This window comes from Peromyscus eremicus, chromosome 3 (genome assembly GCF_949786415.1).
Source record: "Peromyscus eremicus chromosome 3, PerEre_H2_v1, whole genome shotgun sequence".
In the NCBI taxonomy this organism is placed as follows: domain Eukaryota; kingdom Metazoa; phylum Chordata; class Mammalia; order Rodentia; family Cricetidae; genus Peromyscus; species Peromyscus eremicus.
The window spans coordinates 149511869-149536176 of NC_081418.1; the positions used below are offsets into that span (position 1 = coordinate 149511869).

Below are 24308 nucleotides of genomic sequence, written 5' to 3' on the forward strand. Positions count from 1 at the left end.
CCATTAAAGACAATCCAATTCTCCTACAAATATTATGGTCTCTTGAGCTGTAGAGATATCCCTCAAGCTTTGTACAGTAAACATCATCAGCAAGCTGAGAAGTAGACTTGAGCTTTATGAGGACCAGACAGTGCAAGATGGTGGAGACTGATGATTAGCTGAGATGCTGTGAGGCAAACATAGACACCTTCTCATGGACTCCACATGCATAGGCATGAACAAGGAACTCAACATACATATGTGCAAATACATTGTCCATGTACACACATCACACACACACACACACACACACACACACACCACAAACACACACACACCACAAACACACATATACACACACATGCACATAAAACATACATACCACATACACACCACATATGTGTACACACAGGACACATACACCACAGAATAAACACTACACACATACACACACATCACAAGCACAAAAAAAGAAATGTTTATTTTTTTCTGTTACCTTTTAATGCCATTGCTACTGATGAACCAAAGAGCAAAGGAGGAAACTGAGAGACAGAGAAGTGAAGCAACTAGTCCAAGGCCCAGGATTCATCTTTGGCTCTTTCTTTTGTCAAGTTTTCAGAGTGAAAAAAAAAAAAAAGAAAAAATCAAGGACAATAAATTAATATTGTTTCAAATTTTGGTTCTGTAGTTGGGTACAAGGTAGTGGAAACATGTGACCCCTCAGGTAAGTGACCAAATAACAATTATTAAATAACACAACCTGTTAGATTCAACAAGCTAAAAATTGGGACTACAAGATGGCTCAGCATATTTGTTGCCAAACCTGAAGAGCCGAACAGAACAGATGCCCAAAAGTTGTTCTCTGATTGCCACGTGTGTGTCGTGGCAGACACGCCACACAATAAATACATGAATTTATATGTATATGTAATCTGGAGCTGGAGAGATGACTCAGCAATTTAGAGTATGTACTGCTCTTCCGTAGAATAGGAGTTATGTTCTCAGAACCCATCGATCGTGGCTACCAGTCAACTGTAACTCCAACTTCAAAGAATCCAAGGCCCTCTTTTGTCCTGTGGATGTACCTGTGCATACACATGCCACATACATGTGCACACACACACAGACCCACATACATATAATTTAAAATCAAATTTCTTTTTTAAAATCTGAAGGTTATGACTCTGGCACACACTGGAAATGACAGAGTGTATGGAGGCACAGCTTCATGCCACTGTACTCCCTGTGTCTTACTTACCGTCTAACTAAACCCAAGAAGAACGTCCACTAAACATGCCCCAAGGGAGATGGTAGAAATCAGTCCCCAGCATAGCAGTCTGTCATTTCTCTGGGCAAGGGCTTGATGTCTCCCCGTCATGATTATTTTGAAGGGACTAGGTATGGTGGTGTCCTTAGGTTGCTGTCATCATGGAATAAAGACTGTAACATCCTTATCCAGTTCGTGCTCAATGCAAATCAATTACTAAAATTCTGCCAAAATAGAGAAATATATTAAGAATCAAATGACCCTAGATTCTACTTCTTCCCTGATCGGTTAGGTTCTTCTGGTTTTGTTGGTTTGTTTTCATTTGATTTGATTGGCTTTCTCTTCTCCTAATGTAATTTTAAAAATCAGCACAAAGCAGTTTTCTTATAGGACTTTCATACATACTTAGTTTTGATTGCTCATCCCTTTCTTCTATCTCAATATTTTGTTTTTGCTTTGTTTTTATTTTTGTTATTGTCTTGTTTTGAGACAGAGTTTCAATGTGTAGCCCTAGCTGTCCGGGAACTAACTCTGTAGACCAGACTGGCATTGAACTTAGAGATCTGCCTGCCTCTGCCTTCCAAGTGCTGGGATTAAAGGCAATGGCCACCACTGCCCAATTTAGCTTCTTCTTTCTCACTCTACCATCCCCCTTGCTTACATCTTTCTGCCCACAGTGGTCTCTTTCTACCATGGTATCACATGTGTTCTACAAGCCTCCACCTCAGTGTTGAAACCCTATTTCCCTTGCATTGATGTCATGTAGTTTGGCTGCCCCAGCTAAGCAAGTACCCAACTATGTTTGATGCAACTGATTCTTTTGCCACCTGTTTTTCATTAAACTATGTGTGAAGAGGCTGGGGAAAGTCTTTCCTGTAGAAAGAGGGTAATGATATGGGATCCCAGGAGATGTGAGGAGGAATGTAAGAGCCTAAGCCTCAAGGTACAGACCAGTGGACACACTGAAGCTGAATTATCTGTGTCCAGAGTAGAATGATGTTCTTTGCACAAATCAGACTGATGGGTCTGTTCTGTTCACAAACCAAGTGAGCCGTGTGTTCCCTGCTCCCTCAGTCGGCATTCCTTTGACATAGCTGAAATACAAGTGATCTTTACCAATGACTAAAATAAATAAATAAATAATAAGCAAACAAATAAATAAAATAAATGCATGGATCAGATCACACAGGAGTCCTCTGATGAAAGCATAACAATGGGAGATTTAAATATGATTTGCATTTGCATTTTTTAACTTGTATGAGTGTTTACCTCTATGTATATATGTGTACCATATGTGTGCAGTGTCAGCAAAGGCCAGTAAAGGTCATCAGATCCTCTTGAACTAAAGTTACAAATCATTGTGAGTTGCCATGTGGGTGCTGGGAACCAATCTGGGTCCTACAGAAGAGCAGTAGCACTCCTAACATCTGAGCATCTCTAGAGCCCCTGACTTGAATTTTAAATCTTGCCCTTCTAGTAGGAGTCACTAAAAATGGGAAGCTACTATTACATCATTCTGCTTCCAAATTCCTCTAATTCATAATTACTGCCTGTGTGGTAATCTTCTGCTAGGGTCTTGTAAGTGTGGGCTTTCTACTATGGTGAATCCAGATGCCTTATGTCTTATAAACTAGACTTAAGAGAACACTTTACATGATGATGATATTTTTTCTTTTGTATGGTTCTTACTAAAACATTGGTACAGAGGCATGTATTTATCAAAAAAGCTGGTTTACTTCTTTTTTTCATATTTATTTTGTTTCTATTTATGTACATGTGTGTTCATGTGTTTGTGTGTATATGTACACCTCTATGCAGGTCTCTGAGGAGGCCAGAAAAGAATGTCTGATCCCCTGAAGCTGGAGCTATGCTTGGGAGCCTCCTGATGTGGGTGCTAGAAGCTTAACTTAGGTCCCCTAAAGGAACAGCAAGTGCTGTTAACTGCTGAGCCACCTCTTCAGCCTAGTTTCTTTTTGCCCAATTAAAGTTAAACTGGGAGACTTTATTACTGCAATGCAAATCAATTTACTTCAAGAACTCCTAGCCAGTATTCCTCATCTTCCCCTCTGGTTCCCTCTGTGCCTTGAAACACATTTTCTCAGGCTCTTCGGAACAAGGGAACAAGGAAACAAAGTCTAGGTTACTCAAATGAGTCAGAATTTCAGACTCTTCAAAAGTTGTATTATTTATTTGTTGCCTATCAGTATTTTAAAATGTTTCATATTAGGATAATTTAAATCATTGAGGGATTTGTATTTCATGATCTGTGTCTTGTTCCTGGAGTCTCTTAAAATTACTCAGTTATAAAATGAAGATAAATATATAAAAAAGTATGCATGTTTAACTCATCTAGTATGTGTGTGTGTGTGTGTGTGTGTGTGTGTGTGTGTGTGTGTGTAACACAAAATTAGATATCTTCTCTCTAAACTTAGATTGAAGACCCTTAAAGGATCTTAGAATTTCTCTCTCTCTCTCTCTCTCTCTCTCTCTCTCTCTCTCTCTCTCTCTCTCTCACTCACTCACTCACTCACTCACTCTCTCACTCTCTCCTTCTCTCTGTCCTTCCCTCCATCCCTCCTTCCCTCTCTCCCTCCATTCCTTTCTATCTTTCTACCTTGCAAAGAAGTTTATTTCTAATTTGCCTGGGGAAATCCCTTTTCTATACCTATGATACTTTATTCCCTCCTTTCTGAAGTGACATGGTATTTGATGATTACATATGGAGCAATCCTAATCTGATAATCCAAGTCAGAACATTTTGGATTTCCAAATTTTCATTAGAGACACTCAGCTGTTGAAGTTGGTGTGAATATCCCCAAATCCACGCAACTCAGAAATCTAAAATTCTTCCCACTCAAGCATTAAAGTATACTCTGCCTGTATCTGCATTAATCATTTATCTCTCCATCTGTCTGAAGGCTGGTGTATGAAAGTGTGTGTCCTCTCACCACACCATCCCTCGTGTTTCTTTCTTTTTTTTTTTTAACTTTCAGTAAATGTTACACTTTCATCTTCTCCTGCACCCTGCACCCTCAATCTCTGTTAGTGCAGAGACCTGGTGCTTGTTAAAGAGTTCAAAATATATAGAGCAAAGAACCATAAAAGCAAAGTGCTTCTCTGCTGCACATTTATTTAAGAGTTCATCCCAGGAGCCTTAAAGTCTGCTTATTAGTTTAAATTTAGTTAATCACTGAGTTCCAAGAACACTAATGGCTGTACGGATTTTAAAATGTGTATTTAAGAATGAACCCCTGTGTCTCTACAGCTATCAGCTATCAGCTCTCAGCTACTAAAACAAAATCAGTCTTCTCATAAATTGCCCTCAAAAACACATTTGTGTCCAGATAGAAATGGAGAAGTTTCCCAACGTGCTTTGAATTAATGGTCTGTTTTTAAAAAAAAAATAAAAAGACTTAAAGAGGGGGGTGCTGAGGGGAGACAGCTCAGTCGGGAAAGTGCTTGACTCAAGACTGAGTTCAATCCTCATCATCCATATAAACAGCCAAGCCAGGCTGAGGCAAGCCTGGCATCCCAGCACTGAGGAGGAAGGGCAGGAGGATCCCTGGGGATGGATGGTGACCAGCCTAGGAGTATCAGTAAGCTCCAGGTTCAGTGAGAGACTCTGTCCCCAAAATCAAGGTGAAAAACCATTGGTGAAGACAGTGAAGATCATACTTAACCTCTGTACCTTCATACAGTCATGCACATGCGCACACACACACACACACACACACACACACACACACACACACACATATGTATATAAATACATATATATGTATATATATATAACAAAAATAGTAGAAAGGTAGCCCCAAATCTCGTAATTTGCCATCAAAATGATGGAGCCAGTACGTACAGCAAGGCTGATATATAGGCTCATTTTTAAAGCACAACCAGTCTTTAAAACCCAATCAGGTTTCTGGCCCAGAGACCTAGGATAGAACCAAACATGACTGGAGAAAAAAATGTCAGTGTATAGATGCCTAATGATATTCTGCTATAAGTTATTGATTGGTGCCTAGTCCAATAGTCATCAGAGAGGCTTCATCCAACAATTGATGGAAACAGATGCAGACCCACAGCCAAACTTTAGGCGGAGCTTGGGGAACCCTATGGAAGATGAGGAGGAAGGATTATAGGAGCCAGAGGGGTCAAGGGCATCACAAGAAAATCCATAGAATCAACTAACCTGGGCTTACAGAAGCTTACAGAGTCTGAATTGACAACCAGGGAGCCTGTATGGGACTGAACTAGGCCCTTTTCGTGTATCTGGCAGTTGTGTAGCTTGGTCTTCTGATGGGATTCCTAACAGTGGGAGTAGGGGCTGTCTCTGATTCTTTTGTCAGCATTGGGGAACCTCTTCTTCATAATGGGTTCCCTTGCCCAGCCTTAATATGTGGGGAGGTGTCTTACTGCAATTTGATATGCCATGTTTTCTCAATATCCATGGGAGGCCTGCCCTTTCCTGAGTATAAACAGAGGATAAGGTGGGGCAGGGAGGAGGAGGGACTGGGAGAAGAGAAGGGAAGGGAAACTGTGAATAGTATTTAAGATTAATTAATTTTTAAAAAGCCCAAACTAACCAACGCCTACCTCATCCCCATGTTCTCCTTCTCACTAGCTCTTCCTAACCCTGGCAACATATTTAGTTACTCTCCCTGGGCCAAGGTGGGTTCATCTGTTAGGTACAAATATGAGGGATTGTTCTGCTGGTTAGGGAGCAACACAGAAATGTGCTGCAAGAGGCTCAGGAGGGAGGTTGTCCACCATGCTGGGAACCTAACAAAAGTATGAAAAGGACACCAAGGAAACCCTTCTACAAGTTATAGTATTCCACTCTATGGGGCAGAGTACTTTGCACTGGGAAAAGTCAAACTTTTAAAGGAACTGAATTTTTGACACAAGGCTACCTTGAACCAGCTGCCCGTTAGCTACACACACTAGCTATGAATGTGATATCTGGGGCTATCAGTTTCTCCTGAGAGGGGATAAGCAGAGACCTATGAATGACTTGAAAGTCATTGGTCTTTCTCCCCCTTTCCCCAATTTTACTTGCACTCTGCCTTCTCTGTATTTGGGAGGAAGCAACTTCAAAAGACATTAGCCTTATCTTACAGAGTGAGAGGTCTAGAAATCTACTCCAGTGCCCTAGACAGACTCACACTGTAGCATAAATGTAAACATGGGGAGCCTGGCATAAGTACCCGATTTTGAAGTTTAAGCTTTAGGCCTACTGTGTAGTTTGTGCTGGATGTAGCACATTTTTAATGTTTGCTTCAAATTTGCTTTTCTTGGAGTGCATTTTCACAAAGAAATGTACAGTTCACTGAATGTGTGAATAGTTAAGAAGTCTAATTGCCTCCCCCAAATTATCATTTTCACTTGCACATTTTAAGCATTCTGTAACTGCCACTGTGTGCTCTGAACTTTAAAGCAATGGTAAGGCTGGAGAAACGGCTCAATGATTTAAGAGCACAGGCTGCTCTTGCAGAGGACCTGGGTTTGATTCCCAGCACCCACATGGTGATTCACAATCACTTAGAGAACTCCAGTTCCATGGTATCTGGTGCCATCTTCTGGCCTCAGTAGGTTCCTGCACACATGCTGTGCACATAAACTTATGCAGGCAAACACACACGCACATTTAAAAAAAATGTATTTCTTTTAAAATGTAGTGAGTTTTGTTCCAGCTGGTATTTTTTCAGACACATGAGACAATTGTAATTGTTATTTTCAGTCAGGATGACAAGAGAGAAACAAAAATGGGAGAAGAAAATAATATCCTTCTGCCCTGAGGTGGCTTAAAGCCACTGTGGCTTCAACGGGTATGCTGGCCCTGCCACCCATTTCTCAGGATGATTTACTGGTCATATTTTCATGCCATGGAGACAGTCCAGGCACATATCCCATCTCTGGATGGTGGCATAAAGATAAGACCAGATCTGGGGCCGAGCATGATATTGGTGGCTACTGATTTTATGTATTCAAGGTGATGGTAACAGGAAGGGGTCACATGTTTGCATTTCAGGGGTGTTTGTTGAATGACATCATAGCTCTCATTCTCTTTCAGGTGGCCTTGCTAAAATTTCACCTGTACCCTCTCCCTCCTCCTCGCCTCCTCAAGGATCGCCTGCCAGTAGTCCCGTTGGCAACATTACTTCAGCACAGTTTCCAGAATCCTCTGAAATAACTGCCAAGCGAGGCCCTGGATCTCACAGGGCCTTAACTTACACCCAAAGTGCCCCTGACTTGTCCCCTCAGATCCTGCCTCCACCTGTCGTATGTAGCAGGTAAGACCTTTTTACTGGTAACAGGAAACTATAGGATAATGTGATGTTATGTTTGAGACTATAATAGAAACTTAATTTTTCCAGGCTCTCTATAAATAGAAACTTCATTTTCCATTCAGTCTGAACAGATCTTTGGAGAGAGTACAAAATAATTAGCTGTATATATTTGGTTATATACTAGTATATATCACTAGTAGGTGATGGATAAAATGTGTTTTATGGACTGGAGACATGGTTCAGGGGTTAAGAGTGCTTGCTACTCTTACAGAGGACCTTAGCTGGGTTCCTGGCACATAATGCATTATATGGCTTGACTCATATGGTTCCCTGAATGAAATTAAGCAAATGGTTTCTTTTTACATTGCAATGAAACAATTACAAGCTGGTCATGGGACAAATGCTTGTAACCCTAGCACTCAGGAGGATAGCTGGGCGGTCAAAGAAGCTTGAACTACACAGTGAGTTTGAAGCCAGCCTGGGCTATAGTCTAGGAAACCAATTCTCAAAAAGGAATGAAGGAAAGGATGGAGGGAGAGGGGAGGGAGGGAGGGAGAAAAAAATAAAAAACTGACTTACCATGCATTATCAGTGGAGGATTAAAGAAAATCTTAATGTGCCTGAAGTGATTATTGTCACTTCAGGCACATTAAGATTGTCCATAAATAGGAAATACCTCCAATTACTGCATATTTTTGTTGTTCTCCAGTCATATCTTCATTTTGGATACTTAATCTTAAAGTACTAAATATTTTTAAAGATTTACATATTTTTATGTATATGGGTATTTTGCCTTCATGTATGTGTATGCAGTACCCTAGGAGACTGGCTGGGACTGGAGTTACAGATGGTTGTGAGCTACCATGTGGGTGCTGGAAATCAAATACAGATCTTCTAGAAGAACAGCCTGTGCTCTTAACCACTGAGCCATCTCTCCATTCCCTAGTATTAAGTATTTTGAAGTAGAAGAGAGGCATGTGTTTTAAGCATAGTCCTAAGAATGCCTTAAACAGAATGTTATTTTCTGCAGATAATGGAGATGACTATGTGAATGCATTGGAAGCATGAAGCTTTCTTGTGTCTCATGTTTATTAACACACTCCATTTAGTAACTAACAATGAATACTAAGCCTCACACATTTCATTTGCTTGTAGCTTGTCTGTAAAATCTCTGTGTCATCACTGTGGCAGGATACCCGAGATCAAGAAGAAGTAAATGTCTACTTCTACTTACAGCTTGAGTGGTTCCTTGATCCTCTTGTTTTGGGGCCTATGGCAAAGCAGAATCCAACTGAGGATGCTTTGTTGTTGAGAAAAGTGAAGACAGAGAGAAGAAAGGTTGCAGGTCCCAATATCCATTTGAGTCCCCCATGGCCTACGTTCTTCCCTATAGGACCCACCTTTTAAAGGATCTCCCAGCTCTAAACAGCACCACAGACTATTGAGCAAGACTTGAAGACATAACACCTGGAGATCTCTCCTCAACCAAACTTTACTGCCTAAGACAAATAAACGTCTCTTATTTTATCATCTTTATTTTTACTTTCTTTCTCTCTATGACTATTTTTAAGTGGAAAAAATACCCAACCTTGATTATTGGGCAAAGACCAGAGCAAAATGTTATTCTAGTACCATGCTAGCTTTCTAAGTGAAAATGAGTTCTGTGGGCTTTCCACCCAACACAGCCACCTTCCTAGAGCTGTTGTGCAGTCAGTCTGAGACATGCTACATCACACTCACCATGCCAAGAGCTCAGAGGAGTTCTTGGTCTGTTTCATGTCTAGTTCTCTGAGTTCTCTGGACCCCAGAGCCAATTCCCTTAGGTTAACACCCTGTAATTGTTCGCGCATTTGACATTCAACAGGCTTGCTGAGGGAAGCATTGTTCTTTGTTCTGTATCCTGAGCCAGGATAAAGGCTCGCAGAGTGATTCGCATTAAGAACATCTGCTTCTGGCTTTTCCAAGGGGCTCTCCCTCCCTCAAGACTTATGAGAAATAACCATTTGAAAGAAAAGCTAGTGGTGTTCAGGAAAGCTCTACGGTTTGCCCAGCTTGCTCCAACAAGATTTTCTTGCTTGTTTTTAGAGGGGAGAATGTCACAGAGTTTTCATAAAGAGAATGAAGGAAAAAACAAACAAACAAACAAACAAAAATACAAGAGGATTTCTCTGTCTCCTTGTTCAGTTGATTTTAGAAATCTAGTAGTGTGCATTTTATTTGTTTGGACTTTATAAACCTATAATTCAAACCAGGTTTTATAATTCCCTTCAAGGAAGCCACCCATGTAGTCACAGAATGCTCCAGAAACACACGACTAACTATTGTGGTTTCCCCTGCTGAACTCGAAGGGCTTGGAATTGAACCTAGTCTCTTGGCTGTTGTAATGCCTTTGCAACAAGCTATTTACTTACTTACTTACTTACTTACTTACTTATTTATGTAGGGGGGAGACAGGAGCTGCTCTATTTGAACTAGTAACTTAAATAGTCCTTTTAGGTATTGTCAGGCAATGAAAAATCTTCACACTAATAAGCTTTCACACAAGATTAGAAGTCCTAAGTTAGCGTAGGCTTTTTATTTCTTTTCTTCCTTTCTTTTTATCCCCTAAGACAAAATGATGGGTTTTCCTCATTAGAAATAAATCCTGTATAATGCTTTTCTGTTTATATTTCAGAGTGGAAAACTAAATTTACTTAGTATGATGGTATACTGTAGCTGGGAAATATTTTGCTGCATGTACAGTTAAGAAAATGATGAGACATTTAGATGCTAAACATTAGATATTAAACTAATTTCTTTCCCTTTATGCTGGGTCATATTGTAGTTAAGTAATTATGAGACCAAAAAGTTCTCCTGAGATCTTTTATATTATTTGGAAGAAAAGAGTCCAGCCACAAAATAGGAGAGTAAAATCTAATCATGAAGTAGCTAAACAAAATAATAAAGGAGGGGCCAGTTTGGATCTCAGTAGGGTTTGTGTGATTACCTTTTGACTTGTAAAATAGTCAAGTTGTTGAGAAAATAAAGCAAAAAGATTCTCCTATTATACTCTATTATCTCTGGGATGGGCTACCATTCGCTTCTCTGGAAACTTTCATCGTCTTGGTTGTCCACAGATCATGTTGGCTCTTTTTTTTTCCAAACATTAGTGTGTACAATCAGTCATTCATTTTTTTCCACAATGTCCATCTCCTTTGTTCGTTTCCTTAAGACCTTAAAGGATGAATGGGAAAATTTGCTTTAAATAAATACACTTATTTTGGGAAAAAAATAAAATGAATATCCTATCATTTTGTTTTAACATTTGTTGTCTTTTATTAAAAATCTGATTAGAAATTGAGCATCCTAACTCCAAGAAGTGAATGGAGCACTGAGGCTCTAAAGGTGTCCCACTGGAAAAGACAGTCATAGCCAGACATGTGCCAGGACCTTCAGAACTACTTCACAGATAAATGGCAGTTATTCCAGTATTTTTCCAAATAATTTAACAACTTTAGCAGCATTTCAATGTAAATATGTGGACTGAGGAGGAGGAAGAGAGTCAGATGGAGTTTAAAGTCCATTTGCTGATCAGTACTCACCAAAGAGGACCACCTATCAGCAACTGCGTGTAATACAAAGTGAATTGCCTTCCTAGACGCACCAGTAGAAGACTGATATTTTATTATATGTGTTGTATGATTTTGATATGAAACATGGAGGCTCCTGGAAAATGGCTAGAGCTAGACAACCCTGACTTAATCAATGGGTGAGGCTATTGATACCCTTATAACTAGGCATATTATTGGGAGATGTTGGAAGCACAGTATGGGAGCCTCATTAGAGGAAGTAGGTCCCTAGGGTTGTGCTTTGAAGAGTATTCCTTGACCCTGGCCTCTCCCTAGCTCTCCCTTGCTTTCTGTGAGCCATGATGTAGCTCACACTTTGTCACTGCCCTGATGTGTTGTCTCAGTTCTGGTTCAAAACAGTGGAGGACTGGCACCCCTGAACCATGAGCCAACTAAGTCTTCTTTCCCTCAAGTATCTCAGGGGTTTGGTTACAACAGTGAAAGACCAAGGCAGGGAATGGTTGGTGTTTATGAAGATACTGTGTGTTTAGTAGTGTTTTAAAATGCGCAGAGGTACTTATGCCTTCTCAACACTTCTCAGCTGTGGCCGACCTTATTCACAAGGGAATCCTCCTGATGGACCTTCAGAGAGAAGTGGCTCAGCCATTCAGAAACCAAACAGAACAGGTAATACACTTTTTAGTATTCTGTTGTTCAAAATTCAACATATTTTATTTTATATTTTCCTCCTGACAAAAAAGGCAACTTGAATTCCTGGCTTTTTTTTCGAATTTGTGAATTTTAACTTTATGAAGTGTGTGTGTGTGTGTGTGTGTGTGTGTGTGTGTGTGTGTTTATGCACATGAGTGTAGTATCCATGTAGGCCAGAACTGGGCATCAGATCTCTGTAGCTGGAGTTGAGTTATGAGTTGTGAGCCTCCTGATGTGGGTGCTGGAAACTGAACTTCCTCTATAGCAGCAGCAATTGCTCTGAACCACTGAGCCATCTCTCCAGCTAATTTAAATTAGATGTAAACTTAAAAAGACCAACAAAGAAATAAAAATCATCCTCAAAACACTATCTAAATTTAATTCATAGCAAATTTTAAAGGTGGATTCTCCCAGGCATTTTTGTACTTGGACACAAATGTATATTATTTTAAAGTCAGAGCCCCCTTTATATAATGTACAGCACTGTATGCTACATGGTATACTATACATGGTGGTTCATCTTGATGCCTTGTTCATTAGAGGGTTGCCTATCCTAGCATGTGTTTATGAGATCACTAACCCCGATGCTAAAGTATGACCCTGATTGTACTGTTCACAATGATATGGCTTTTCCTTGAGGCAGTATCCTGAAGTTAAGATCCAGGTTAAAGTGCTATAACCTGGATCACCCCTCTTTCTGTTCCCCACTCACGTGTCACCTAAATTTCTGTACCTTAGTCCTTTTACTTGCAAAATGGCAGAATAACAGTAGTATCCACTACATAAAATCACTGTAAAGATTAAATACAACATGTTGAGGGATGAAGAGATGATTTGGAAGTTTTGAGCATAGACTGCCCTTCCAGAGGACCTGAGTTTGATTCTCAGCACCCACATCTGGTGGGTCAACAACCATATGTAACTCTAGCTGCAGAAATCTTATGCTTTCTTGTGGCCTCTTTGGGCACCACATATATTGAACACACAGAATCATTTATTTCTCATTGGATTATGGGGTCACTGTAAGTAGCTACTGCTTGTGATGTTGCTGTAATAATTATTTTTGTTGGCATAGCTCTATGGGCTTGTTTGTACTGTGCTGACAGTATACAATGTAGAAATCAAAGTATCTATGAAGTGTAGACTTTAAGGTCATGGCACCATCAGGAATAATTATGTATCCCTGTCAACATTTCCTAGTAGATACCCTCAAATAGAATTTGTTGACATTTTTTTCTATGAGAATCTTGTGTAGCAATATGCAAAGGGCCAGGAGAAGTCAAAGGAAAATTATCTGTGTGATTATTGTGTAGCTTATTGAAGACTTAGGATGCTTCTCCAAGTCTCCCAGGGCTAACAGGATGAGGGTATCAGGTTAGGTCACCTTCCTGGGCTCTCGAAGTGCCATAGTCCTCCAGTGTACAGATCACCTTCATGGGTTCTCACAGTGACATGGATCTCCATTGGGGCTTCTCCTTTTCTCCATAGATCAGGAGTTGTACCTGATCAGTTATGTTTTTATTCTGCCCTTTGTTCCTAAGTTTATCTGGCAAGTAATTGTATTAGAAAGATGGAAGAAAAGAGGGTCCTGAGATAATGTTACAAATATTTCATTGTTCCTGATGACTCTTTGGAAGCATGTTCTTTAGACACTTGTATTTTCTGGTTGGATTTTCAGCTAATAGTTGCTGACTGGAAGGGGGAGATAGTGGAGAAAAGAAAAGAAGGAGGAAGCCCAGACTCCCAAGGACCTGGGACATACACATAAGATCTGTCCACTCACAAGTATGAGCCATTGCTTCGTGCTCTACAGACCACTCCTTCCTGTGTGTGTCCACATGATTATCCCCATCACATATGCCCTTAATTAGTGTGTAGTCAACTGTTTCCTGGCTTAATGCAGTAGAAGAATAGAGGAAATAGAAATTTAAATCCAACTAGGGGATGTAGCTCAGTGGTAGAGTTCTTGATACCATGTATAAAGCCCCAGTTTTGATCCCCACTACCAGAAAGGAAGGAAAGGAAGAAAGGAAGGGAAAAAAGAGAAAGAACAGGGAGGAAAAAATGTGAACTTATAGAATTAATTCAAACAATTTATCTAAAAGTTATTATTGGGGGATCATTGACTGTTACATAAATCACACATCTTAATTCCCACCTATTTGTTAGGATTAGAAATGTATTTTGGGGACTGGAGAGATTGCACAAAGGTAGGAATTGCTTTCCCAGAAAACCTGAGTTCTGTTCCTAGCACCCATGTTGGGTAGCTTATAGTCAGCTGCCTATAACTCCAGTTCCAAGGGATCTAACACCTTCAACTGGCCTCCACAGGCATATAAATCATGTGCATGCAGACATACACGCACGTAGTCAAAACTAAAATAAACCTTGAAAATATATTTTCCTCCCTATTATTCTGTTTTTGATGTGTAGATATATGAAAGCAGTCTTTCTAAATACTTCATAATATGCGGATGTGTTTCAGGAGCACTTACTTCCTTGTGTCCCCTTCCTCATCATAGGTCTCTTAAAACAGGCTATTCTCTTTCAATTGCAGATGACACTTCCCAAGTTACCTCCGATTATGAGACCAACAACAACAGTGACAGCAGTGACATTTTGCAGAATGAAGAGGAGGCCGAGTGCCAGAGAGAGCCACTGAGGAAAGCATCGGCTTGTGGCACCTATACTTCCCAGACCATGATCTTCCTGGTAGCCCCACATCACTAAACTCATTCATTTCCATGAAAACTTGCTTCTGTGGCAGAGACTAGCTTAGGGGTAGATTCTGTTGTCTTAGGTTTATAGCTGCATCCATTTGGATCCATGTGTCTGCATCCTTTAGGTGTATTGTTACAATCTTCCTCTCTCTGAGCATATTGGTTTCTTCTTGATTTTTTTAAAATTTGGTAGTGAAAAGTTTAAGAGTGTGTGTGTGTGTGTGTGTGTGTGTGTGTGTGTGTGTGTGTCTGCAGGTGCATATGTAGGAAAGCACACATGGGAAGTCCAGACAATAACTTTAGGTGATCTTACTCAAGTTCCATCTGCTTTATTTTGAGACAAGGTCTCTCATTGGTTGGAGCTCAACAAGTGGGCTTGGATGGCTGGCCAATGAGCCCTAGGAACCACCTTTCTCTGTGTCCCCAGCTTTGACATTGCAAGTGACCACCATCAATCATACTGATTTTTTTGTAGATAGGTTTTATGGATAAAACTCATCTTTCATGCTTGCATGGCAAGCTTTTTACCAACAGAGCCATCTCCCCAGCACCAAGTATTCATCTTTACATATGAATACAAACAGTGCAATAAAAAACTGTGAATAAGGAAAAATTAATAAACTAATAATATTAAATGGTAATATAATATTAGACTAATAGTTTAGAAAGACAGATTGATTGGTTGACTAATTTTCTTAGGCCATCTTCTGGTTTAGCTTTGATACCCCCTTGATTAGTAAGTGAACCAGTATTTGTTTTCCTTGTTGTATTAGATCAGGTTTGTACTGATTCTAAAAGGTCCTTTGATGATGACTTATCTGGTATAAAGACACTCACGGGTGCACATTTGAGTGAGGTTAAGCATGGCTGCCAAGGACAGGGAGCAGCTAACGTGCCCATAATCGCCAGCTGCTGTCCTTAGCATTTTTCTTTAACCATGTTTTTGCTACTTGTACCTTCAAGCTAGCTGTTCAGGCAAAATTTTTAATGGCTTATTCTCTTTATTTTTTTTACTTTTTAAAATAGTTGTGGTGGTGAGAAAATATGAGTATCCTGATTTAAAATGCTTTGTACACTGACTGCCCTTACATTTACATAGAGCAAGTTGTTTAGTGGAGAGCAGGTCTCAGGGATAAAATTACATTCCTGAAAGATGTGGCAGCTGTCATTCTCCAGTAATAATGCTGATCTGAACAGTTCAGATATAAATGCAATTAAAGTGGAGAGGTGAAGCCTTCATCTACCTCATGCATTCTGTCAAGGGTCCAACATAAGCCAGGCTCACTTCTCAGATACATTTACTGAAATATAGAAAGAAGGAGGTTTAGAGATAACATCAGAGTTTTCTGAGGTTCTTCAGTCTGCATTAAAGAATCTTGCAAATTGACACAAAAGTGGTAAAGCTGACATCTGGGAGAAACATCTGTTAGGCTGGGCTGTGTGTGAAAAGGGGCAAGCAGGCATCAGACTACGTAAAAGTCAGTTGAACTGTGTTCAGTGCTGACTTCTCTACTCCGGGCTCATGTTTTCTTCCTTTGTTTTGTTTGTTTGTTTACTGATTTTAAGATTCATGGACTTTTAAGTCATTTATTTCTGAGAGCTACAGTTAGTTATTGAATTTACCAAAATGATGATTTTTTTTAATAGAAAAACTATATGTGGTTCAATATCTTCATCTCTATTACAGGACAAACCAATTCTTGCTCCTGAACCCCTAGTCATGGATAACCTGGACTCAATTATGGATCAGTTAAACACCTGGAATTTTCCAATTTTTGATTTAGTGGAAAATATAGGAAGGAAATGTGGCCGTATTCTGAGCCAGGTAAGAAATGTATTCAAGTGGATGACTTGAAACACAGAAGGAAACAGTCCGTTGGTCACTAATCTGTGCATTCCCAACACCTGTGGGCAGGCATGCGGAAAGAAGTGAAATTTTATCAGAGAACATGTGGTAGGTTCTATGGCTGTGTGCTGACCAAAAGACAACTGGAATTTCAATTGAGTATTGCAATCTACAATTAAGATCGTATGTAATTTTTAAGGCAACAGAGGCAGAGGCAGGAATAGATCAGCAAGATGGACAAGTGACCAAAATTCATAGAATTGGGCCAAAGAGAAGCTGGCCTGGCCTTAGAAAGGAAACTCCTGTTAATGATGAATCCATCCCTATAATTACATCTCCTGACTATTGTTTTAACTTCTGAATATCATAGTGCTTAGGTTTCATGAAAAATAAGGTACTGTGCAGAAATATGTATCTCCCCCACTGGCTTGGGAAACATCAGAATTTCATGTATTTGAAAATCAAAACAATCTCTCTAATGGAAATGCAGAGTGAGTTGCCAGGTGCATGACAAATGTCTTAGGTCTTGTCTCTGTAAGAGACACTCTCTCGAGGCTTCCTTATTATAGGACTGATTGTTTGGTGGAAGTTGAAGGAAAACATACAGAAATTAGGTGCTTAAATATACTTGTTTGAAAAATTGAAGCTAAGTGATGATTGATTGTGTTATAAAATATCCATCAAAATATGCATGATCCAGGGCTGTGGAGATGGTGCACCTGTTAAGAGCAGTTACTATTCTTGCAGAGGACCTGAGTTTAGATCCCAGAACCCACGTGGTAACTCATAACCATCAGGAACTCCAGTTCCAGGGATCTGGTGTCTTCTTCTGCACTCTCTAGGCACATAGTGCACATGTATACATGTAGGCAAGTACTTATACACATAGAATTAGAGTAAATAACTAAAAATTATATTTATAGTCTAAGGGTGGTATTATGGTATATCAATATGTATTTAAAATATGAGTAATATCACAGCACCCCCAACGACTTCTGACTTTGGTCAGAAGCTACAGTTAGTTATTGAATTTACCAAAATGATGATTTTTTTAATAGAAAACTATATTACAGTTAGTTATTGAATTACCAACTATTTTAAAAAGTAAAAAAATAAAGGGAATAATTCGAGGTCACCCTTGGCTCTGTGAATCTCTACCTCAAAAATTGCAAAGCAACACACCAAAAATGCTTTCAGTGGGATCAAGACCCAGCCCACATTAATGAGGGCCACTAACTTTTCTGCCAAATACTAGAAATTTGTGGAACACTGGTTCTTCTCTAACCTAAGACTGGCTGTCCCCAGCTGCTGTTCAAGAGCCTGAATATGGAACATCTTGGGGAAAATACAGTTCACAGGATTTGAATGGGAAACTGGTGCTCCTACTTTTAGTGTTAAATATACAGACCCAGAGAATTCATCTGGTCTTCAAGAAAAGACCCTTCCCCTAAAGGAATTATCAAAGTTGAGAAAGAAATCTGTTTCAAACTAATGATGGATCAACTTAGATGATGAGCTATGAAGCAGAAGCTAATTACCATCTGTATAATATGTCATTGTCCCTCTGCTAGACTTACTGTGGCCATGACCATGATACAGTGGCAGGCAGCCATGTTTATGGGGAGTCGACAGTTCCATTCATCTCTTCCTGAGCCCTTAGTGCCAAGCTGTCTGCAAAGCTCACTGATCTTAGCAAGTTCAAGGCAGCCACTGTATCCCATTTGCCTTCGTGTTGGAATTTGTTTTTCCTCCTAGGAGTGTTTGAATCCCGTTGCAAAGTGCGACACCTAGAGAGAACCAGGCACATAATGTATTATGCCACAAAATGTAGCTGTGGTCCATGCAGGATCATTCCTTTCTACCAGGGATTGTGTGTGGTGTGGTGTATACAGGGAGAATGAGAGAATTCTCATACACTTTTGCCCTTGACGCATGGTACAGGTTCCCACAGACTCTTCTCTCTCTCTCTCCTCTCTCTCTCTCTCTCTCTCTCTCTCTCTCTCTCTCTCTCTCTCTCTCTCTCTCTCTCTCTCTCTCTCTCTCTCTCTCTGACAGTGTCACACTGTAGCACAGGCTGGCCTACCTCAAACTCCCAATATAGCTAGCTCCAGCTAGCCTCAAACTCATGACAGTCTTCTTGCCTCAGCCTCAGAGTTCTGGGGTTTCAGATTCCATACACCACACAAGCTTGCTTGTCTCTAATCTCCATGGTAACTATAGGTTTTTTTATTGGTGGCGGTCATGGCAGTGGTTAGTTGGCTGGTTTGTGGGTTTTTGTTTTGAGACAAGGTCTTATATAACACAGGCTGCTGTCAAGCAGGCTATGTCACATGGAACTCTTGATCCTCCTGTCTCCCCTTCCTAAGGGCTGGGATTATAATTTTATGTCACCACACCAGCTTGGTATAGGAGTTTTGTGTGTTTATTTGTTTTAATATCCGTGTTACAGAAGAAACTTAAGCTTGAAAAAATATGCTTTTTTGCTTTCTTTTCCTTCATTCTTTTTGGGTAAAGCTTTGAGTAAACATTAGACTTCGTGAGATTAGCCTTCTCAGAAGTCCAGGTCCTTTTCAGTCTGCTACATCCCTGCAACCCATAAAACACATTCACCTGTAGCATCATCCAGCCCTCCAAACAGAGAGTGTAACCACATAGCACAGTGACCTTGATGGCTTAGCTTTTCAGTACATGGACAATAGAGCAAATGCTACTGCAAATTTCTGGTGTCCCTCAGTGGTCTCAAAGGTAAGGGTATGAGTAACCTTTTTTATTGTTGTCTTGCTAGAGATTGAATCCATTGTGCTGAGCATGGGCTCTACCAGTGAGCAACACTCTCAGCTGGGCCATCTGTTTGAGTCATGGATACCAGTAGACATTAGGAATATTTAGGATAAATAACAAATCTCAAAGCTCACCCACTTATCTTTTATATGTCCGTGTACAGTCATCCACCAAGACATGCTCTTATATCCCTCTCTATCCCTTTCACCTTAATCAATCACGGAGCATAGAGCTTCCGAGGGAACACAGTTTCAATTGCTGTGCTAAGTAGCTCTTTCTGAGACTCTGCCTTTGAGTTTATGAGTCACAAAGTTCTGATTATGGAAAAGTCCCCCGGCCCCCACCCTGACTTTCACACCACTTTTAGTGAGATGTTAGGACATCTGAAATTAATTAGCATGGGCAGACCAAGAATCACCTTTTGTCCGAGACACCACAGGGCCAAGTTTCACATCAAACAGGTTTTTGAAGCACCATATGTGCAGAGGCCTCAGCTCCTGGCCTTCCTGAATTCTTTGAATCTGAATATTTTACATGTTACCTTTTTAGCAAAAAGTAATTTATCTTATTTTATTAATGTATATTTGTATTTTTCCTGCATGTGTGTCTGTGCCCCACATGCATTCCTGGTACCTGTGGAGGCCAGAGAGGGCACTAAATTTCCTGGAACTAGAGTTTCAGATGGTTATGAGATACCATGGATGCTAGGAGTTGATGTGGTGATATTGTGTTATTGTGATATTGATCCTTGGTCCTCTGTAAGAGCATCTAGTGCTTTTAACCACTAAGCCTTCTATCCAGCCTTCAGATTTTAAAGTTATAATTACTCTTTTCAGTGAATACAGTTTGCTCAATTCATGATCCTTTCTTCTTGAATTTGTAGTGACTGTGTGTGAAATACTAGGTGATTGATTTTGATGATAGATCTTTGATATCAATATCAAGCAGTTAAGACTACAAACTCCAAAACTGACACGTACAGTTCCTTACCAACTGGGTGATCGTCTGAAAGCTGCTCAACCTCTGTGTTTTCAGCATCCTCTGCCATCAGATGTTGGGAACTCATAGTACCAGTCTCAACTTGTACTCTGAGAACTATCTATAAATAATTAGTATGTGCTGACTGACTAGAGTACTGGTCTCCTTTGGTGCTGTGTGTATGCACACCGTTGCCATTGTTACTGTAATTATTATTGATGCAGCATGCATTGTTAACTCCCTTAGTGCTTATATACAGGAACTCAAATGTTGGCTAAGACAATAATAATGAGAATAGTAGGAAGAACTCTGTGTCTAGCATTGAAGTCAAAGTCATGACAATCTTCCTGACACATCCTCCCAAGTGCTGGGATTGCAGGTAGCAGATGCCAGGCCTGGCTTAGCATGTGTGTATTACCTTAAAGTGTTCAGTAATTGTCCAATTTAAAATCTCAGTGAATTGCTCTTAGTTATACTGTGGTTTTTCTTTTTTTTTTCGGGTAAGTTTTATGTGCAATAATTATCTTAAATACAGATGACATAGTCTCTATGGTAAGGAACTCCATTGACAGTATACAGATGTCTTCAGTGTGTTTACTATTACCAATAGAAATATCTCTACTGGGGGCATATCAATTGTCGTTGATGGATGCACACTCTTACCCTTTATCATCTCTCAAATAATGAGTGATATCTTACAAGGTCTTGTCTCCCCCTTTTCAGGTATCATACAGACTGTTTGAAGACATGGGCCTTTTTGAAGCCTTTAAAATCCCGGTTAGGGAATTTATGAATTACTTTCATGCTTTGGAGATTGGATATCGGGACATTCCTTGTGAGTATAAGATAATCCAATGCTTGCTCGTGAGACCTGCAGAAAGTGGTGGGAGGTCAAGTCATTGGGTAATCTGTGTGACCTCATTGTATCATTGGGTAATCTGTGTGACCTCACTATATCAGTGGCTGCTGCTGGAACTCTGTCTTCTTCACTTCATGCTGTGTAAGACCCTGGAGCCTCACGCACCTCCTCTAGCCTCATTTCTTTGTCTTGAAAATACGGTCATGGGATTTGTTTCACATGAATGTCAGGATCAAATGGGATGATATTTCTTAAAAGATTAGAATATGTGCCTTGCATATCTCTCATAGTTGTTTGAGGTAAGATTAAATGTTAAATATAAATTTATTCTCATTAAATAATCACCTGCTTTTATTGACTGACTTTAAAGTTTTATCATGGTATCTGATCAGTTCAACTAAAACAAGAACAGTTGATGTTTTCTCAAGATGAGATAAACCTTGTTGGTATTCAGAGGGGCTGAAAGATGGTGGTTTAGTTAATAGTATAGAAAAGAAGAAACATACAAAAATGGTAATGGGGAAGTTGTTTTAAAAAGTCGGGTGTACATGAAACCCCAAGATGAAGGCACTCAAGAATTTCAGTATTGATTATTTAGAAAATTATAATAATGAAGACAGAATGCAGAGGAGAGGCTAAATGTTCATGTCAAATCCATGTAATCACTGTGCATACACATGGTTGGTTTACAATACTATATAGAATAATTGGAGCTGAATAAAACGTTCAAAGACCCAACTAAAGGAGCTGTAGAAGTATGTAATATCCATATGGTCTTTCAAAGGAATAAATACATAGAAGAAAGATCAATGCTATTCAATCTGTTAATTTGAATATGTGTTAGGAATGTGCTTTCTGGAGACTCTGGCAGCATGTGCACTAATGTTGGATATGTGTTGTTTAAAACCTGTTTTCCCTTTTAAGTTTGCTTTTATACATTTTGAACTTCAAAAGCTCATGGCTTTTGTAGTTATCAAGACTTGAAATGAAGGGCTGGGGGGTGTAGCCCAGTTGGTAAAGTACTTGCCTAGCAAGTAGGAAGTCTGGTGGCACATGTCTGTAATTTCAGCACTCAGGAAGCTAAGGCAAGAGGATCAGAAATTCAAGGTTATCCTGGACCACATAATGAGTTGAACTGTAGTGAGAGACACCCTGTCTTAAAAGTAAAAACAGAAAAAAAAATGAAGTTAAATTTTAAAAATGCTTATACTTGGACACAAATAATCGGCAGGTATCTCAGAAAAGGATGAACATGCTAGCCTAGTGAGCATGATGTTTTTAAGATACTCTCATGGTGTACTCGTGTAAAAATGCATAGCACATAGTGTGACCAGAAAGAAGGAAGAACGCAGCCTTGCACTGAAATGTGCCGAGGAGAACAAGATAAAGCATGAGGGGCAGAGCAGGCCACTTGGCTTGGGGGAAGAGGTGCTTAATGGTACTGGGTCCTTTGGGATAGTCTGGCTGCTGAGGCCATTAAAGTTGGAAGAGAGAGATGAAAAGGGGTTGTTGTGGGGGAGGAGTGGGAATCTGGCGATAGGCCTGGCTTCCTTTAATGTGACTTTCCCAGGGCTCAGCCTGGTCAGATGCCAGCAATGACATAAACGTTAGTGATTTCACAAGGATTAAGGAGTTACATAAATAAACATTTTCAGAAAGGAAGCCACAGGAAAACTGAATTACAGTTATGCACTGGACAGGAATTACAAATTATTGTTTCATTCACACATGTATTTTAATTTTTCAATCAGCATGTTTTGTTGAGTTCACTTAGATGCCATACTGCATAGAAATACTGTGATGTGTGGTCATGCTGCTTTGCTGTGACCTAGAGCACATTTCTGTCTGTGGTGTCACATGTGACAACGGGGGAGGACAGGGCCAGTTTTCAAATATAAAAAGAAACTTCCAGATTCAAAAGCTTGTTATTTTATGTTTTATATTTCCTATTTTTAGGTGAGCAAATAATTTATTTTTATAAACTATTAAATTGTCCACTCCATGTAAAAATAATTTATAAACTAAGGATACTTACAGGGCAAATAGGTTGGCTCAGTGGATAAAGATGCTTTCCATCAGAGCAGAGGACCTAAGTTTGACCCCTTGAACCCACAGTTACAAGGACAGAACTCATTTCCACAGGTTTTCCTCTGACCTCCAGGGTGTGCTTGTGTGTATGTGTGTCTGCACATGTACACAAAATAAGTAAATGTTAAAATAAATAAACCTGCTTGCACTATTTGAGGTCTCTTGGCCCTTTGCATTTCCATAAAAGAGTTTATTTCCATCTCCTAGGAAAGCTTTGGCTTGATTGGCACTGCTTCAAAATATAATGTCTCCTCCCTGTTGAGCTTAGAGGGTTAGACTAATGTGAGCAAGCTAGCGAGAGCCTTCCTTTTCATAGTTTTAATTACAAATACAAGCGTTCACTCCTCTAATTATTTTAGCATTGACACTCCTGAAGAATTATGTGTCTGATGGCCTTCTGCAAACTAATCCACAATTAGTATCAAAAAGCTGTGGAGGGAAAGTGAAAATGGAATCGGGTGAACTGTGATGGGAGACTCTATTCACATCTTAGAGATTAAGTGTTTAGTTAGAGTCGATCTGTAACACGGTTCAGGGCAAAGGAGCATAAAGCTTAACTGTCATTCATGTTAGTCTGAGTTCATCTAGATGCAGCTATAAAAAGGAAGGGATTAAGGGGGGAACTTCATGAAGCAGCAGCTGATATAGCAGTCTACATAGGCAACTTATTAGTAGGGATATGATAAATATATATATATATATATATATATATATATGATTGCTTGGTGAGGATTGGTGTTGATGCAGCTGCTGATTCCTGGTGGTAAAAGAGGATGTGAGGTGTTTGGTATTGTCACTGGTCCCTTCAGCTGGCCCTCTTTGCTGAAGATGCCATTCATTCATCTCAGATGACATTTTGGTCCTAGAGACCATTGGTCTGAGTAGTTTAGGTCTTTCTTTCTGCATCTCTACAAAGTTTTTCTTGCACAAAAGCAAAAAAACAGAAATATAAACACAACACGTTGAGTTAACTGTGTACATAGGCTTCTGGAAGAATCAGACACTGGCTTTTCTGCTTTGGATATCTGGTGCACAATAAATGCTGTGGGTATGATTTCTGGTTACTGTGAAAATGATGGAATTGGTGGAAGAATTTTCTAGAAGTACCTGTCCAGGGAAGTCTGGCATGTGTTCCCTGGAGAATTAAAGTGTGGACAGAAGTGTTTACCCAGTAGATGGCAGTCTTCAGCCTTGGACCCGAGTTTCACCAGCTGATGTACGCTTGCTCCTTTGCATCGTTA

The 24308-nt window shown here is 39.9% G+C and overlaps 1 protein-coding gene across 1 annotated transcript in view; it reads left to right on the plus strand.

Moving 5' to 3' along the window:
* Nucleotides 1-24308, plus strand: part of Pde3a (phosphodiesterase 3A) — a 280496-nt gene that overhangs the window by 231494 nt on the left and 24694 nt on the right. Inside the window, exons 6-10 of the mRNA XM_059258742.1 lie at nt 7320-7539; nt 11686-11771; nt 14353-14507; nt 16203-16340; nt 20844-20955. Coding sequence (XP_059114725.1) covers nt 7320-7539; nt 11686-11771; nt 14353-14507; nt 16203-16340; nt 20844-20955 — 711 coding nt within the window. The remainder of the gene's footprint in view (nt 1-7319; nt 7540-11685; nt 11772-14352; nt 14508-16202; nt 16341-20843; nt 20956-24308) is intronic.